General features: G+C 29.5%; 1 protein-coding gene across 2 annotated transcripts in view; it reads left to right on the top strand.

Annotated features, from left to right (window-relative positions):
• LOC119609369 (protein spaetzle 5) overlaps positions 1-8032 on the top strand; it is a 45858-nt gene extending 37826 nt beyond the window's left edge. The window contains exons 5-8 of one of the 2 annotated variants that reach the window (XM_037964235.1): positions 6628-6909; positions 7032-7426; positions 7493-7559; positions 7622-8032. In XM_037964235.1, the coding sequence (XP_037820163.1) occupies positions 6628-6909; positions 7032-7426; positions 7493-7559; positions 7622-7790 (913 nt within the window). In that variant the 3' untranslated portion in view covers positions 7791-8032. The remainder of the gene's footprint in view (positions 1-6627; positions 6910-7031; positions 7427-7492; positions 7560-7621) is intronic. The other variant, XM_037964154.1, reaches the window with a different exon arrangement.
• Positions 8033-21061: the final 13029 nt, after the last annotated feature.

Genomic DNA, 21061 nt, shown 5'->3' with positions numbered 1-21061 from the left:
TATTTTAATGGAAAAATTATGACAAATAGTGGCATAAAACTTTATCGTAAAATAAACACATTATGTACTAAAAAAATATCAAGGATGTTAAAAGAAAAGTTATCCATTCCATTTAATATTTATTTTAATTACATATTTTTATGGAAAATCGCACTTGAACGTTTAAAGTTCATTTAAAAGGAAATCTGAACCGACGTGAAAAACTAGAAGCTCTCTAGTCACTAGTTTTACCTTATATACATTTTTTTAATATATAAATGGCATAGTGAAATCTAGGATTACAAAACGATTTTGCAGGTTTTATGTCAGTTAATTTTATCTAAAAAGAGTTACGCTCACTCAGTCGTATTCACCCATTTTGGCGAGGGATTGTATTATACAAAATTCTATTTTCATAACAGTTTGTATTACGCTATATTCATTTTAAAAATACTTTTGACTTTTTTTCGCGCTAAATTTGCCGTTGGGGCCACAGTAGATAAGTAGATAATAATAATACACATTACCGCGTTAATTAAAATTTATGCAATTTACTTTAAGACCTTTTTACAGAACGACAAAACAACTAATATGGTTAAACAAACATTTTGAATGTCTTACATTTGGCGCCAATAAAACGATAACAACATGTACACATGAGCATAAATAATTTTTGATTATTTCTTTGTTTTGGTTTTAATACTTACCTGTCAATTGCATAACAAAATTGTTTGTGTTAAAACTTGTTTTTCAGACAATACACTCAATCGTGTTAGTTGTGTGGGTGTTTCATTTTACTGATATAATATGCATATCTTGCATTATTGAACCTACCATTCCTGGTTATCACTAGCCATAAAATGACAATGAAAAAGGTGCTATAGATTTTGTAAAAATAGGAGTACATAATTGGAAAAAAATGTTTCCATTCTGTTCCATTCAGAGAATACTGTATTTGCAAAAGGAATCATCCCATTCGGAACCATGTTTTCCAAAATATGGCGATATCTGCGAATTCAGTAAGTGTATATTTTTATACCCACCATCAAAAAAGATGGGTATATTGATTTTGTGATTCCGTTTGTATCACATTGAAATATTGGTCGTAGACCAACAAAAGTATATATATTCTAGCCATGTCCGTCCGTCTGTCTGTCTGTTGAAAGCACGATAGAGTCCGAACGAGAAGAGGTAAGGAGCTGAAATTTTGCACAAATATTTTTTATTCATGCAGTTTGTTTGGTATTGAAAATGAGCCATATCGGTTCATGTTTTCGCATAGCCCCTATACAAGTGGCCCCACGAAAAACAGTGTAAACAGTGATAGCTGGTTTAAAAACCTTCGTATGTCAATGAAATTTCACATAAATAAGTCTAATATAAACTAAAATCTCTCTACCAAATTTCATTAGGATCGGTCCATAATTGACCCTACCCCCCATATAAGGTCCCTCTAAGAAAACGACTATAACGCGCATTACTTGCTTCAAAATGATATCAAAGCAACGAAAGACATAAACAAGTTTTAGTGAAACTAAAATCTCTCTGCCAAATTTTATGGAGATCGGCCCCTAATTGACCCTACCCCCCATATAGGGCTCCTCTCAGAAAATTACTTTAAAGTTCACAACTTGCTTCAAAATTCCTGTAAATCAACGAAATTCAACATAATTAAGTTTTAGAGGAATATAAATCTCTCTACCAAATTTTATGATGATCGGTCCAAAATTGACCCTTCAGAAAATGACGCTGCAAAATTATAGTCAAGCGACGTAAACAAGTTTTCGGGAAACTAAAATCTCTGCCAAATTTTATGGATCGGTCAATAATTGACCCCACTCCTCATAAAAGATTCCTCTCAGAAATTTACTTTAAAATTCATAATTTGATTCAATATTCTAGTTTATTGATATAAACATGTTTTATAGATACTAATATCTCTTCAGATATTAAGAGGATCGGTCCATAATTGATTCTACACCCATATAAGATGGCCATCATAAAATGGCTTTAACGCTCATTACCATAACTTGCTTCAACATTAAAGAACAGCAACGAAATCCGACATAAACAACTTCTTCAAAATGATAGTAAAGCAGCGAAATTTGGCATAAACAAGTTTTATAGGAACATAATTTTAAATGTCAAATTTTTTAGGGATCGGTACATAATTGACCTTATCCCCTAAAAGTAGCCTTTCTTATAGAATGACATTAACGGCCATAACTGATTTAAAAATACTATAACATGTTTTATTGAAACCAAAGTTTTTGTAAAATTTTAGGAGGATCGGTCCAAAACTGAGTATAATTTTGCATTATTTGACTTCAGTAGCATATTTAAGGCATATTTTCTTTTTTTACTCTTTTAGTGTATATTTTGACGTTTTGTGCTTTATTTTTTTCATTTCTGTATTTATGTCCTTTTTTCCACAAAATCTTTATTAATTAAAAAAAAAGTTTTATTTTTTTAATTTTTACTGACTGTTGAAAAGGGCAAGAAATACATTAGTCGTATGAAAACCAAATAATAATTTTTAATTCGATAAAGCATTATGTAAATTCTAAATTGGACATAAGACAGATAACTTTGGACTATTAACGATAATTATACTATGATTACAATAATATACATATATACATCCTATGATATATAGGAAATATGATAATAAAATTATCTTATTCTTGGAATGCATACATACATATATACATATACAATATAAATAGCTAAGTTTTGTACACATATTCGTGTACATATATTCGTATTTCTATTAGACATTTCTTATAATTATGAATAAATAATTATAATTCTTAATCCAACCCATACCGTATCATAAAGTTGATCTAAACCAAGAATTTAAATTTTTTTCCAATGTATAAAAGAAATAAAAATTATTTAACTACCGGTGTTCACTTTCTTTTAAAAATGTTCGTGGCACGTGACTTGAATGACCCTTTTATTTCAGTTTTATTAATTGACTATCGGTATTGTCTTGTTGCATGTACATATGTATGTAAATTACGATTTGTGTGTGAGAAAGAAAATAACCATTTAAAGATTGTTCACGAAACAAATTTTAATAACCTAATAACCCTACATTAATACAAATACAAAATATATACATACATACATTCATTATACTAACCATAAAACAAAGAAATAGGCACTACTTAATGATGTGTGACATGAGTATACAAAAGTATACTTTTCATTGGAAATTCCCAGATTGGTGGTAGACCCACAAAATTATGTATATTCTTGGTACATATGAGATTGCAAGACGATCGCGCTATATCCGTCTATTGAAGGCAGGCTCTATTATTATTAAGCTATACAATTAGCAAATGGCACAACATTTTGAACATCCAGCCAAATTAAACCCTAACTCCAATAAGCCTCCTTCAGAAAATTAATTTAACGCACATAACTAAAAAATACAGAGGCGAAATTCGAGAAGTTTTATAAGAACCATAATATTTTTACCATATTTCATGACGATCGATCAATAATACAAAGTTCATAGCTTATAAATAGCATATACAAAATAAAATTTATTACAAAAACTTTTTCGTGAGCAATCTTTGCATAAAAATGGGTATTCCTCTTGTATTACCAAAAGACGTTAAATATCTACATTTACTACTTAATACAGATTTTAATCAGTTTCCTAATTCTTTATAAACAATAAGTATTACTACATATATTAATATTGATTGTCTATGACTGAATTAAATAAAGAATACGGATTTTTCGATGTTATGGTTAATTCCAATTAATATTTTCAATTATTTGACCATGAAAAATTTAATCGTTTTTTATTATTATAGGTATTTTTAGGTCAAAAAAAGACCAACAATTATCGAAGCTATAAAAGCTCATTAATATGAGTAAATCGATCTTTCCATGTTATGAAAAATAGCATTCTTCATTCTTCAAAATTTAAAAAAAGTTATCAATTGGGGATACTTAAGCGTTTTTTAATATATTTTTTTAACATATTGTAAAAATATATTTTTTTTAATTGTTTTAATTAAATTATGTATTTTCTCTAAATTTTTAAAAGATTATAATTTTTACTGTATACTGTGACTAAAAATAAAAAAAACAAGTAAAAAGTTATAGTCGGGCAAGGTCGACCATATAAAACCCTACACCAGTTATAAAAATAAAATGCGATTTAATGTTCATAAAAAAGCATTTAAGTTGATAAATTCAAATATTTCAAATATACTTTAGCGATTTTTTGTTGCATAAAATTGTGTACATTTAAGTCATATTTCGAAGGGGGCTTTGAAAAGGGGCGAAGGTCAAATGAGGCCCAATCATCAATAATGAACCGATCATAACCATTTTCAAGTATATATATTTTCGATCCTTATGTATAGTGGAGTCCATTATGTTGAAACTGGTTTTAGGAAGACCCCTCCTGATATCAGACATACGTTCGGAAAGAAGGTTATTTAAAATCAGCAAAATCGGTTCATAAATAACTGATATATAAGCAAAAATCCGAGAAAAACTCTGAAAATTTCATCAAAAAATTTTTATTTTTCGTGCATGCTACTGTTTCTTTCTTCAAAGAGTATCTTTTGAATTTTTTATAATATTGAACAAAGAGACATAAAATTGAACATTAAGAGCCTTTAGTTAATGCAAATCTGTAGGAAAGGATTTTTGGTACTATTCCGTTCTATGTCAGGTACTTTTTAGTTTTATGCACACACGCAGCACCCTGATTGAATAAAAATCTATAAAAGGGGACTTTCTGGTACTTTTTCGTTTTACAACTGGTATTTATACCCTACATCACTATAGTGGGGAGCGTTTTCGGAGAATACTTTACTGAATATCCTATTTGATATGGAAATTTTAGAAGGATGGATTCTGTGGTTAGACTGCAAATCTTTTAGTTTATATATATGATAAGTCCCACTTGAATACCTAGTATGTAGGAAAACATATGTAAATTAATTTAGTTTTAAGCAAACATGTATGGAAAGAATTTATGGAAATAAACTTGAACTAGTGGGGAGGGTATATTGGGTTTGTGCTGATGTTTGTAACGCACAATAATATTGGTCCTATGCCAAACGACTTAGAATCATTTTCTGAGTCGATTTAGCTATGTTCGTCCATCTGTCCGTCCGTCCATGTAAACCTTGTAATCAAACTACAGGTCGCAATTTTGAAGATAATTCAATGAAATTTGGTACATGATCTTCTATTGGCACATGATATTTTATGGTTCCGGACACAAAGCCTATTGAAAATGTTTAACATCGGTTCATTATTTCACCTAGCCCCCATACATCTGAACCCAATGATTAGGGCTTTTAATTTCATAATTATGTTTAATATACTCGTACCTCGACAAAAAGCTGCAAAATCAAGTTCTATACTAGCCTTGATGACTCTCATGAATTTTATAATGATAGGGTCTCATTTGACCATAGCCCCTATACAAAGCCCACTTCAAAATTTGACTTAAATGTCAACAATTTAATTCAACAATAAATGGCTTAAGTATATCTGAGGCAAGGTACAGTTCAACTTAAATGCTTTATTATGAAAACTGAATCACATTTTATTTTTGTAACAGGTGGAGAGTATTATATGGTCGGCCTCGCCCGACTATAATTTCTTACTTGTTCTACCCTACATCACTTTAGTGGGGAGGTTATATTGGATTTGTGCTGATGTTTGTAACGTATAATAGTATTGGTCCTATACCCACCTTAAAGTATACCAATCGGCTTAGAATTATTTTCTGAGTAGATTTAGTACATGATCTTCTATTGTCTCAGTGACGAAGTATATATATATATACTTTATAGGGTCAGAAAATTATATTTTAGAAATTACAAACGGAATGACAAACTTATATATACTCTTCTCACGAAGGTGAAGACATTTTTTTAGACGGATATCATTAAGACCAATAAGAAAATGTTGTTGAGTGTGGTGCTTATACATATATATATATTTCGATGTTACAAAGGAATATTACTCTCCACTAATATTAGTGTAGGATATAAAAACTACACAGCAAAAATAAAGCGAAGGCTTCTGTTTTAAATGTATCTATTACCCTTATTAATGTTAATATTATTTAAGTCAAATTAGTTGTATTCTTTAATAACACTATTTCATTTCCGAATAACCTCAAAAAAGAGCATAAAAATTACTTCTTGAGATTGACTTCAGAAGTAGTGAATTTGGAATCAAATAAAAAGGACATCCCTCCTATGACAAGCCTGCGTTAAAACCATCACTTCTTCAGGTCTTTTTCAGTACTTCCATGGTGTAAATTCTACTTCTTTTTCGCTTTTTTGGAAGTTCTTTTTTTGCTGGGTATTACCAAGTACATACATACATACATATATATGTATGTATTTAACATTGCTTCTTATCTTTTCTGGACAATGTCAATAATAAACTTTAAGATTAAACTAAATTTTAATTTGTAATAATGATTGACACTCATTAACTAAACTCAAATTGCTTATAAATTTAATTACTTCTCATGAAATCCATACTGATAAATTGTTATTATGTGAATGGAATAACCGATTAGAGAGATATCAAAAACAACATTCGAATTAAAAATATAAAAAATAAACTTAACACTTAATTATTCTTGTATTGCAGATATCTCATTAAACATCTCGTACACAAATGGGGTTATGAGGCCAAAAATTTATTAGTTGATGAAACGTGGGATGATTTTGCAACAGTTGCGTGGCATGACACACCCGTATTTTATGATCCAGCTTATATTTTCCCTCAGCACAGTAATAATGGTAAAGATTTTAATGGATACAACTATGAGACACCACCGTATGGAAGTAGGAATGGTAATACCAATGGCAATACAAATTACAATGATGATCCATATCACTTCTCAAAGTCATCAACAACTGAAGGTCCCACGTGAGTAATAATTATATTGTTTTAATTTTTTATTTTATTATTTCGTAGTAATCACGGTTATAGAAACTTATTCGTTGTCATTTTCGTATTGATTTATTTGTATATTTGTGTGTGTTTTTCAGATATCTTTTATATACATCGTCAGCAGGTCAGCGTTTAAACTTTAACAAAAACCAAGTTTCATCATTTGCCAGCAGTACAACAAAGTCCACACCCAATAATCCAACATTGTGGCTAAAGCGAATTGTACGTGATTTAAGTAAAAAATCTCTTTTGAGTAAAGGTGAAAAACCACCGCTTATAATTGATACCACCGATGAGAATGGTGAAGAAGAATCTTCAACTAAATCATCGTCACCATCGACACGTGATGTCTCTTTAAATATGGATCTCTGGGATATTATGGGAGTGGAGAAGGGTACAAATTCGCGTATTAAACGCCAAAGTCCTGGACGAACTTCACTTTGCCAAACAACTTCCCAATTTATAACACCTCAAGCAGCACTAAATAGTAAAGGTACTATGAATAAAAATATCCTAAATAGCAAAATAACTTAAGTACAAAAATTTTAATTATTTTTAGGAAACTGGATGTTTGTCGTAAATGAAGCCAGTACAGCACGTCAGATGGTTAAAGCCGAATTATGCGCGTAAGATGATTCTGAATAAGCACTTTATCTCTAGTTTTTTAACATATTTTCACTTTTTCTAGGTCGAACACTTGCACCAATCTCTGTCAACTGCCCAATGGTTACAATTCACGTTGTGAACAGAAATTTGTGCAGAAACGCCTAATTGCATTGCAGGGCAATGGACAAAATCTGTATACAGATACATTTTGGTTTCCTAGTTGCTGTGTTTGCACAATATCCGCTAATTAGAATCTAATGTACATTTTTATTAATTATTTTCATTTTTATCATACAATCCTTAAACAATTCGATTACCTATTATATTCATTACTTTAAAACTAATAAGGTTCTTTCTAAAATATTGTAAAAAATTAAAATAAAAAATTTAAATTTATAAATCTAAATTAAAAAATTGTTTTATTCATAATGTATTTTATTAGTAACTAGTTATAGCCAATGTTCTTCATTACCCTCATCGTAATGAAATAAAAAATGTCTAATGAAAAAGTAAAATGAAATTCCATCCGTATGATAAAAAAGAGAATAAAAGTCGTATTTATATTCTTTGTGTATACACGATTGGCATAAAACAATAACAAAGTAAGATGGAAACAACTGTTTCACTTATTTTGTATGTGTTTACATAGAAATACATCCCTGATCTCACTATTTACAACGCATTTTGAGCTTACCACGTTTGTTAACTTTTAGACAACGGATGTGCATAAAGTTAAGATTGCGACAACGAATTGTTGCAATATTGGCAAAGTTGCGAGGTCTACATTACATGTTGTTGTTGTATGTATGTATATACTTGACAACGAATGTTATTTTTTCCTCTGTGTAGATTTATTATTATAGAAAATTCAAAAAGTACCTCTTGAAGAACGAAAATGTACCAAAAAATCCCTTTTTATAGGTTATCAGGTCTCAAAAAGTCCAGTCGTAGTACGATAAAGTACCAAAAATTACCGTTTTATAGATTCTTATTTACTCCAGACTCTAAATGCTTAATTTCATGTTTCTAAACTAAATTTTTGTACAAAACTCAAAAAGTACCAGTCGAAGAATGTAATAGTACCAAAAAGTCCCCTTTTATAGATTCTCATTTATTCCAGGTTGATTCTAGGTTCAGTTTAATATAAAACTCAAAAAAGTACCAGTCGAAGTACGATAAAGTACCAATAAGTTCCCTTTTATAGGTTATCATTTACTCCGGGGCCTACATGCTTAATTGCATGTCCCTAAGTTCAATATTATAATAAAATCAAAAAATACCCGGCGAACGACGAAAAAGTACCAAAAAGTCCCCTTTTATAGATTTTCATTTTCTTCGGTCTCTACATGCTTAATTTTATGCTTCTAGGTTCAATATTATAGAAAATTTAAAAAGTACATTTTGAAGAACAAACAAGTGTTTTAACTCGTTTAAAAAATATGTGTGTCGAATTTCATCGCTTTTCTGTATTCTGTATTTTTAAGCCAGTAATGATCGTTTAAGTAATTTTTTGAAGGGTACCATATATGGGGAATGGGGTCAATTATGGACTGATCCGCATAAAGTTTGATAGAGAGATTTTGGCTGCATTGAAACTTATGTGAGTCGTATTTTTAAGCCAGTAATGAGTGTTAAAGTCATATTCTGAAGAGGACCGACCTTATATCGGGGGTAGGGTCAATTATGAACCGATCAACATAAAATTAGGTAGGGAGATTTTGGATCATATGAAACATATGTGTGTTAAATTTTATCACTATACTCGTATTTTTAAGCCAGTAAAGCTGGAGGTCCACTCAAGGCGTTTTCGCGTCAAAGCATTTCGTGCTTTTCATACCTTCTTTGCACCCTAATCATCAAGTTACATGCTACGCTTCTTAAGCGTCAATTTTTTGCATTATTTATAAAGAACTTCGCGTTTTTTTAAATTTTTTATTTATATTTTCACATTTTAACTCGTTTTAGTTTATTAAAATCGATAAATACATATTAAAAATAGAATATAAATTGTCAAAATCAGCTGACATATTCGTGCGCCGCTTATGACGCTTGCAAAAGTAGATCTACTTTAAGCATTCTACGCGTCAAGGCATCCTACGCTTTTGTGTTTGTAATTAGTAGCACACAACAACATTGATTCTACTTTTTTGACAGCCGCGTAGAATGTGAAGAAGCGTAGAACGCGTGATGTGGACCTCCAGCTTAATGAGCGTTAAAATCATATTCTGAACAGCACCTTATATGGGGTGTTGGGTCATTAATGGACCGATCAACATAAAGTTTGATAGAGAGATTTTGGCTTCATTGAAACTTATGTGTGTCGAATTTCATCACTATACTCGTATTTTTAAGCCAGTAATGAGCGTTAAAGTCATATTCTGAAGGGGACCTAATATGGGTTGTAGGGTCAATTATGGACCAATTATTTTGGATCATATAAAACTTATTTATGTCGAATTTCATCGCTATACTCGTTATTTTGAAACAGATATGCCCATTAAAGAGGGTCCACTTGTATGGGGCTATCCGAAAACGTGTACCGATATTGTCCATTTTCAATACCAAACAAACTTTGCCTATAGAGAATATTTGTGAAAAATTTCAATCCTCTATCACGTTCCGTTCGGACTCTATCGTGCTTTCAACAGACAGTCATACAGACGGACATGGCTAGATCGTCTTAGAATTTAATAAGGACCCAGAATATATATACTATGACCAATATTTCGATGTGTTACAAACGGAATGACAAAATCAATATACCCCCATCTTTTTTGATGGTGGGTATAAAAAGAACCCTTTTGTAGGTTCTCACTTAATGCGGGTTCAATATTAAAGAAAATTCAAAAAGTAGCTTTTGAAGAACGAAAAAGTTTCAAAATGTCCCCATTTATAGTTTCTCACTTAATCCAGGCTCTACATGATGGTACGGCACTGGAACGTAGTTCGGGAAAAGAATATCATATTTCAACATTTCGGGGAAAACAGTTTTCTACTAATTGTCGTGCAGTTTGGTTGACAACAGATTCGTTTTTAAAACTTTTAAGTTGCTTTTTATATCTCATAATTAGTATTACTACCAACTTGAATTAAATACATTACCGAACCAATGCGTTTTAAAATAGTTCCATGTAGTCATTTCTCTCCCGAACCAAAATTTTTACTAACACGCGATCGTTTACTTTAAAGTACTTCAAATCGGGCATATCATTAGTGATTTTATTTGCAGTGTTAACAGAAGGTTTTAACAGTGAGAGTAGGGTAAGAGGTTGGCTTCCGTGAATAATTTCCGCTGGTGATGTTCCATCTTTATTAGGGGTTGATCAGTATGTAGTGAGATACGCTAAAAGAGAAGAATTTAAATCATTGCCACTAGTTAATTCTTTCTTTAAACAAGTTTTGAATGAACGAACAAATAATTCAGCCAATTCATTTGATGCCGGGTGAAAGGTGCTGTTGTTAAATATTGAATCCCATTGATTTTACAAAACTTGTTAAAATGATTTGAATTGAGCTTAGTACCATTATCAGTAATTATTGTTTCAGGTAGGCCTTCAATAGCAAATATGCTTTGTAACGATTTTATTGTAGAAGCTGATGTGACCTTTTTAATCTTAGCTACGTATGGAAACTGAGAATATGAGTCCACTACAATTAACCACATATAGTCTTTAAAAGGTTCAGCGTTATCTAAGTGTATTCGATGCCAGGGTGATGTAGCTTCTAGAAAAGAAGAAAACTGTTTCGGAGGATCTAAAATGCATACATTGCATGCATGACAAGATGAAGCAATTTTAGCTATGTCTTCATCAATACGTGGCCACCAGCAATATCGTCTATACCCCAATGACCTTGATGTATCATTTGTACACACCTTTATTTTGCATTAAGTGTAAGCGATGGGCAACCATTCAATATATAGTATTAAACTTTAGATAAAATTTTATCTTTCTTGGTATATTCTGCAACTTTATCTGAGTCTCGATAGTGCATCCGCATTTTCAAGCTGTTTAGTACTTTTATACCATATTTCATAATCCTTGAAAGTATTATTGCCCATCTTTGGACACTAAAAATAATAGAAAGTCCCTATTTTGCGATCTGGCTGTAGTTTTTCTGATGATCATTTAAAGTCTTCGAAGCATATGCTATGGGTCGTTCGGAACCGTCAGGATAAATGAGCGAAATTACAGCTCCAATACCATATGATGATGCATCTGTAACTAATACTATAGTAAAAGTTGAGCTATTGCAATCAACTGTCTTTACAATTCCTGAAAAGCGTTTTCATTACCCCAAAAAAATTTTTTGTTTTTCTTACGTAAAAGGTTAAGTGAGCCGCAAATAGTTGAGTAATCTATATATATAAAAGAGTAGCGTTACTGACTGACTGATTCATCATCGCACAGCCCAAACGGCTAAACATAGAATCGCGAAATTTTGACAGTAGATGTGTTTTTGGTTATGTAGATCCACTATGGAAGAATTTTTGGAAATTTGTACATTTAGGGGTAAAAAAGGGAAAAAACGGGTAAAACAGGTTTTCTTTATTATTTTACACAAAATTAGTGATACAATTAAAACTTTAAATGCACCTGTATCTACTCTTAAAATGAGCAGATGGGTGTCTGGCACTTTTTTGAAATTCGTACTTTTAAGGGGTAAAAATGTGTGACAAAGGTGATTTTGGTACATTTTTTGGCCCTTTATAACTTTTTAACTAAAAAACAAAATAAAATTTTTGCAAATATTTTGAATATATCTCTCAAAATTAGGAGACATTTGTTTCGTACTTTTTTAAAATTCAGGCCTTTTTGGGTGTAAAAGGGAGAAAACTGTATTTTTGTACTTTTTTTTAGCACATTAAGAAAACTTTTTCGATCTATGAAGTATTCCTATTGAATTACGGACTCACTCTATAATATTTATTGAAACAAAATTTTTGCTATTTCACTGGCGAAAAAAGTACCAAAAAGGAGGAAAACGGGAAATTTAATTTTATTCAAACTCATTGAGCCAATTTTTTATAAAATTTGAAAAAGTAGTTTATTTACTCACACAAAATAAGCTATTGGTATATTATTTTGGGATTCGAGTACTAAGGCCTATATAGGACCAAATTCGAGTATATTGTTTGGTACTTTTTGAAAGCACAATTTTTCTGGAACAAATGAATGCAGATTTGAATCGTTTGAGTTTTATTTGTCATATATAGATTTAAATACGGAACATTTTGCAAACTTAATACTGAAAAAAGTATATTTCTAAGCGAAAAGGGAAAAAATTGTACTATTTTTATTAGCACTTCCCACTAACCCAGCAAAAAATCTGAAATTTTTGGTAATAGCCAGTAGTTATTTCATACATTACTTGGTAATGAGTGTTCATTATCATCCACATTATTTTATTTAGCTGAATAGGTTATTACTGGTAAAGAACAAAACAATTTGGATTTGTTATGGCTCAATTGTCTAGGTCGTTTATTTAACAAACAGGGGGTTCGTGGTTCGAGCCCTGCTGGATACTGTTTATTTTTTTTCAAAATGACATTCATTTATATATTTTTGTAAAATGCCGTTCTCAAAATTACAAAAAGCAACATGTTAATGGAGCATCGAGTAAGCGGCTGGAGTGAGAAACACAGAAAACAACTGAATGCCTGGGTTCAAATCCCGGCCGAGAATTTTTTTATTTTTTGTTTTCTACATACAAAGTCGGCCCAAAATAACTAGCTATCACATAACATATTTGTAAGTTTATTTGTAACTAGTTATTTCGCAAAGTTTTTGTAATCAAATTAGTAACCATTTATTAATTTGTTTAAGGTAGGTACATATTATTTGAACCTCGTCGAACAAAAATAATTAGTTATTCACCCCAAAAGTAATTAGTTTCCACGTGATTCCAATATTACTTTCTGGATTACTAGGTAATGAAAATTTTTGCTGGGAAGGTACAATTTATTCCACTTTTGGTACTTTTTCTTACTTCAAATTATACTCTCTGTATGTTATATAATATGAATTGAAAACACATGATTATTAAACATACTCTGTCCTCATTGAATAAGATTCTTTAAGAGAGAACTTTTTAGTACGTTTTATCTCATAAATGGTATTCAACCTAGGAACATAAATTTTAACATACATGGTCTTGACTGAATAATATCCTGTAAGTGGGAACTCTTTGGTACTTTTCCATTCTTCAAATGGTACCTTTTGGATTTTTTTTTTCGTTTTTCCGATGATTTTGAACATAAAAATATAAAATTTAAAATGTAGAGACCTTAGTGAATGACAATCTACGGAAAGGGACATTTGGTACTTTTTCATTCATCAAATTATATATTTTGAATAGTATATAATATTGAACACAGAAACACAAAATTTTTGATTAAATGAGAATCTATAAAAGGTATTTTATAGTACTTTTTTCAAATAGTACTTTCAAAATTTTCTATAACATGGAAGCTAAACGAATGAAACTACAAATACAAGCTTCTTACTGAATGCGAATTTATTCACGTGATATTGAACGTAAAAACTGAAACATAAAAAATTTTAATCAATTGTAATTTCCTATAATAGTAAACAAAATTTTGTATGTATTTAATTTTGATTAGGGTAGCGAAGCACCCAGGGTATGCTAGTTTTGTATAAAAGAACAATAATAATTAATTTTTAAGTTCAGCTTTATTCTAAGGTATTGGAAGATACTTTATTGCTTCTGTTCCAGACTCTGAAGGAACAATACCAGAGCATTCTATTATGTGTCCCAAGTATTCCACTTTTGGTTGGAAAAAACAAGACTTGGTGTAATTGCAACGAAAGCCACAATCTTTAAGTCTTTGAAATAAAAACTCTTCTTCAGATACATCAGTACATATTATATCATCTAAATAGTTTATACAACCTGGAATACCACTAATTGTTTGCTCAATTAAAAGTTGAAATATAGCTGGAGGACTTGCTAAACCAAATGGTAGTCTTTGATATTCAAAAAGTCCTAACGGAGTGTTAACAACAAAAAGTTTCTTTGAATCCTCCTCCATTTCGATTTGTAAATATGCATCTGAAAAATCTATCTTCGAAAATAATTTACCATTCTTGATTTTGAGAAACAGGTCTGGAATTCGTGGAATTGGGCACTGTTCTACATCCATTTGCAGGTTAATTGTTATTTTAAAATCCGCACATACTCGGATTTTCAAATTCGGTTTCTCATTAACCTTAAATATTTGAACTATTTTAAACTCATTATACCAGTTCAAAACGAAAATGTTGCTGCACTCATTAGAATCAGTTACAATAAGATCTAAACATTTGCATTCATCTTGAATTTGAACATTTACTTCGATAGAAAACAGAACTTGTATTTCAGCATTACCATAACCAAATAGCTTAATCGACGTAGGTTTCAAAATGGGACTTTTCAACGACTTATAACTCTCTATACCAATAACCGATCACATAGAATCCGTATTGAATTGAAATTTCATATATTGATTATTTATTTTAATGCATTTTGTTTCCTGATCGTGCAATTATATTATATTATCAATAGCATCACATGTGAAAACTGTAGTATACTTATCTATAGAACTGTCTGGCACAACTACTTTTTCCTCATCTACCATATTAACTATCTTTTTATACCCTTCAGTAGCATATAGACGAAACGGATTGTCAAAGACCTAAGTCCCCTGTCAAAGACCTAACTGGTGAGAATGTATTAAAAGAAGCACAGAAATAAATACAATTGTTCAAAAGGTACTAAATAATAAATGTATTTTTGGTACGTTATTGGTTGTGTGTTATTAATGGGATTTCACATACTAGTGAATGAACATATTAGTTAATTAATTTTTTCAAAAGATATCTTATCTTAAAATATATTAAACACGTCTTTTTGTCATTTTTTCTGCACTAGCGGAAAAAAGACAAAAAAAGTATGTGAAATACTTTCTTCATTTTCAATACGAAAATTTACAACTTTTCTTTTTACTTAAAACGAGAAATATTAAAATGTCAACAAATATCAAAAAAAAAAAAAAAATTAACACACAATATAATTTTATTCATAATAAAACAATAATAAGGTAGAATCAGTAGAAAGTACGTTCTCAATTTTACATGCTTTGAATTGTCACAAAAAAGAAAATTAAAAAATATAAAGAAAAACATCAAATAAAAATTATTGAAAATTTTTTGAATCAAAAGATTGTAAAACCAATAAAAATCAAAAACAGGATACAGAATTGTGGAATGCTGTTTGCGTGTGCCGTTCAAGAATCATTTCATGGTATTTTTCGACAAATATTTTAGAAAATATACGATGTCAAATTTAATGCTTGTTGAAAAAAATCTTAAAAAATTTGAACCTTGAACCTTGATAAAATCTAAGCCGTAATGAATTTGTTTTTTGGAGAACTTTAAACTTCGTATTGATACAGAGAATGTGTGTACCAAGTTTTATTATCGGAAAGGGTAAGGTACAAAACCTGTTCGAAAATTTTTTTAAAGTCCCTAAGAATAAATAAAGAAGAAAACATATATATATATATATGTATATTAAATAACTAATAACACTAGGTAACAACGATTTTGTTTAGGATATAAAACCTATATGGTTTTCTTTGTTTAGGAAGTCTAAGTCCAGAAAAAGTATTTAAAAAATCTAGGATGTCAAATCTTTTAAAAAAAATGCTAAAAAATGGTTAAATTCGGAAGAAAAATTTTAATATTTATAGTTTTAGTTATATTTTATATAAACAATTTTATGGGTCTTATTCACAACACTTTAGCAAAGGTATTCTTATCGCAAAAATATTGAAAATTCAGTTGAAATAATCTTAAATCACGGTGAATAGATGTCAGGTTTATTACTCATACTTCCAAGAGCTATTAGGAAACAATATAAATGTTAATGTAACAAATGAATTATGAGGGTTATATTCAAATACGCAAGTTTGTAATTCTGGAATAATTGTCAATATTTTCAAAATAAAAAAATAAATTAAAAATGTTAAGAATAAAAAGAACTGGTTATATTGAATCTTTTTTCTGAGTTGATTGTTAGGTTTCCAAAAGTAGCACAAGCACCCAAAAACCGATACTCATTTTATTCAGCACTCCTGAAGGATGATGCAAAATAAATATAGCCTTAATAAGTTTTATAGGATCTTAAATGTCTCTATCAAATTCCATAAGAATCGGTCTATATTATATCCAAGCATTGCTTAAAATCATGTATAGGGATGAAATTCTTCACAATTAACCCTTAATAGCCTGGTGGTACCGCCAAGAACCAACCAATGTCATGTTATGACTATTAAAATGTTTTTGATTGCAAGTCTCACTAATTTCTTTGGTATTGGAATAAAGATTCATTTGACTTGTCCAGGTTCAAAAGAATGCAATTACCTCAAAAAAATTACTTTTGTGATTTGTGTACTTTTGGCAAAAAGTTTTAGTTGTAAATCAACAACATTTTAAACAGAAAAAAATATTTTACGGATCGTTGCCTAATATTATTGTAATAATAGGTATTTGAAGTGATTTTACTTCTTTAGATAGACAGATTCTTAGAAATTTCTGGTTGGTTCTTTAAGGGACCACCAGGCACCCAGACTTCAAATTTTTTCATATATCAGATTATATAAATCGATATTTTTGGGATGTTTTTTAATTGATTTATTTCAAAATAAAGCATAGCATTTGTGCCAGTAGTCTGTCATTGCTTGATGAAATCTTGTGTTAAAATTCGAGCGAGAAAAGATCGACAAAAAATGTTGGTGTTGAAATTGCTTTGAAACGTCGGCGTACAATTTCTGTTTATTGCCAACTAGCGATATTCACCTAGATCACATAATACTCTTACCAAAATGCAGAATATAAGGCATAACGCGATCAAAAAATCCTAATTATTCATCGCTAACAAAAGTTCGATGTCGAAAATGTCGCATAAAATCATATTTTTCATCAGAAAAGAGCTGTTTTATATATTGTAATTATATACCAATGTAATTGTATTCATTAACAATGAAATTGCATATTATTGCCTTTAAAGTACGTTTTACAATATTTATAATTTGGAAGTCCGGGTGCCTGGTGGTTTCTCTAGAAACCAACCAGGTATTTTTCACATAACACAGGTACATATGAACAAAGTTATAGAACAAAAGTTGCTTAGAAATTTAAGTTTTATAACATAAATTTTTTTCCGCTCAAACAAAAAAATCAGGCTATTAACCTTACTTTTATATAAATCCTTTTTCAGAAAATAAATTTATTCTCAATAAAGTATTAAAACATTTTAGTATTATAATACATTCGAAAAAATGATTTGTTTTAAAACATCCTTCTTAGAGCTCGATCCATGATCCAAACCATTAAGATCGTATTCCGAAAATAAAACTGATACACGATAATAAAATTTAAGCATAAATCTAATAAATGAAATATTAGCCTTTTTAGCATGTAGTCACTACATTGTAGTGACACCAAATTCTTAACAAAACAACGCTCTTTTAGGTTATTTTTTCAAACATTTGTTACAATTATTTCATAATAATATTTAAAATAATTCACTTCTTAGTTTAATTTATAGTGTAAATTATAAATTACAATAAACACATCCAAAAAGTTTTCGTGAGAATTTCTTAAAATTTCACAAAACATCTCAAAACTAAATTTTGCAGTTCTCTAGAGAAATTAAACTCTAAAGTTCTTTAATTGTAGAAAGTGCCAAATAGAAGAAAAAATGCCAAAAATGCACTTTAAATGCTAAAAAGCATCTAGCACTTTTTTCTAAAAAATAAGTGCAGCCGACGAAAAATAAGTGCTTGAATTGCACTTTAAATGCCGTTATGGCAACACTGCCCTGGTGTCTTGTTTCTCTCTCTCTCTCTTTGGCTTGCACAGTGAAACATTTGGCACTTTTAGAACGACAAAAATAAAAAATAAACGCTTTCCAATTATCTTGCTTGTTATTATAGTTAACAGTAAACATTCCATATACTATAGAAAAATAACTAAAAATATTGCAGAGTTCCTTTAACCCGAAATATAGGTGCTCAAAGTTGCTCCTTTTAAAAATAAAATAATTTTCTTGTAATATTTCTGAAGCGGCATATTAATTGTGAATGCGTATATCTTGGTAAATATTTCAGATATTTATACAGTTTCTTCAGTGTATTATAATTTAATACTTCGGATTTATTCCGCAATGATTTTTTAGACAAAAGCTCATTTTTAAAGGTTTTATTTTAAACTCTTAGGAAAAATAATATTAATAATAAAAATATATTTAAAAATTATATTTTTAATGGAATAGATCTAATGACTGCAGCCAATTGCAGTTATCTAATTATAAACCTTGCATAGGAAATTTTCTATAGAAACATATATATATAAAAATTGGCTGCGACCTTTGGCGATCTTCAGAGATATTAAAAAAATTAGTGTGTCCTATAGAATTTAATATTTTTTTTAATTAAGTGTAAACTCACGTTAGGGGTATATATAAATTTTGGCCTTGGCACCATGTATTAGCCCACAATTACTGCTTTTAAAAAACAATTACTTAAGCCAATCAGGGGTCATAGCTTTATTTAAAAAGTAACATTTTCTGTTTATTTCCAGATTTAAATCCATTGATTATAAATTTATTTGTTTCTTTGTAAAAACCGCGGAGTTTATATTTTATTTTAAATTTTAATAAGAGTATACATTTTTTGTTAATGTTCTATTCAATTATTTACAAATATTTGTACAATTTGAGAACAATTTGTAAAAGATACCTTCTCCTGATGAAGAATATCTATCGGTGGAATTTTTAGCGCATCATTTTTTAAGGTTGGGAATACGATTTATGTAAATGAATTGCTAATTTAATAGCAATCGAATCATAATCCAACATTATATTATACGATATTTAACTTTTATTTTTAAACACAAAATGTGTAGTTTTTAAAATCGGAATGTTGCTAAACATTTATAGCCACATAAGCATATAATTTTAAACAATTTGTATTTATTGTTTCTACATACAATGTATGTACAAATTTTAAATATTTTTCGAAATGTATTTTAACACTAATTATCAGGGACCGTAACAGTTATAAGTTATATCAAAAAAGTTAATTTATAACAGTTATTTTGTGACTTTAAAAATAAAAATCCATCTGAAAAAGTTATTTTTCAACCTAAAAATAGAAATTTAAATGAAACTTTTAAAAAAAGAGTTTTATTTTTCCGTCATAAAATAAAAATTATTTGAGGAGTTTTATTTTTTCCGTCAGAAAATAAAACTCTTTTTCAATAATAATGCCTTCCGAAGAATTTAAAAAAGCTTGTGTTCAGTCATAACAGAAAATTACCATTTGCCGTTTTTGATTCAGATGTTTTCAACGTCAGTTCAAATCAACTATTTAATGGACTTGGTCAGATAAACTCAATAAAATAACTGCCGGTCCACTCTAGGAAACTATTTTTGGGAAACTTTTGATTTAGCGTGAGAGAGAAAGAATATCATTCATCTCTCTCGCGGTACGGAGTTTCTCGTACTCGGAAACTTGTTTTATTTTGTTATTCTTCTCATTCGTACAACAACAAATCAATGCAATTAATACTTAGTTTCTGAAACAAAAGTTTCTATGTGTGGACATTAAGGAAACATCAGAAGAGAATTAAGAAAAAGTTTCTCAACAAAAGTTTCCTAGTGTGGACCAGGTCTAAGAGACTGAAAAAATATATAAAAACATTGTTTGAGGAAAACGAAACTCCCCAAATGAGTTTTATTTTCTGATGGAAAAAATAAAACTCCTCAAATAATTGTTATTTTACGACGGAAAAATAAAACTCATTTTTTAACTGTTTCAATCAGACTTTTATTTGTAGAGCTAAGAGCGTTTTTTTTAAATCACCATATATTCTGAAAAAGCACTTCAATAATATTCAATATAATATTCAATATTGGTATATAATAGAATAGGTCTACGTTAACCCAAAAATAGAGATTTTTTGGGTTAAAATTTTCAGAATAACTGTTATTTACAGTCCCTGCTAATTATACTAGGTTACCTACAATAAATAGAGTAAATTTACATGAAAATTTATAAGAGTGTATATTAGTAGCTTTTTTTAATCACCGGATTTATTTTAGGATTTATTTTGATTTATTAAAATCTTTGATTTTATTTGGTAAATTCCTTTTTGTGTGTTTTTATCTAAAAATATATTACTTATTCTTTAATAGTGTGGAGAAAAAACTTTATATATGTGCAAATTATAGGACTATGGTCAAATTATAATAAATCCGAAATGGATTTATTAAATCCAAAAAAATAGTTAGATTTATTTTTCTGGGTTTACACAGTAGTATCAAAAGAATACTATAGATGTCGTTTTATATAAATTTTTTCATATCATTCCTGGTTTTTGAGAGAAAATAAATGTTTTTCATAAAATTTCAAAATAAAAAATGGAAAAGAAGACGTAAGTAAAATTTTTTTTTATAAATT

The sequence above is a fragment of the Lucilia sericata genome, unplaced genomic scaffold (assembly GCF_015586225.1).
Source record: "Lucilia sericata isolate MDLA Ls3-8-SP2 unplaced genomic scaffold, ASM1558622v1 Contig000000F_arrow, whole genome shotgun sequence".
Taxonomy (NCBI): Eukaryota; Metazoa; Arthropoda; class Insecta; order Diptera; family Calliphoridae; genus Lucilia; species Lucilia sericata.
The sequence above is the reverse complement of the archived record's forward strand: the minus strand, read 5'-3'. Positions and strand labels throughout refer to the sequence as shown.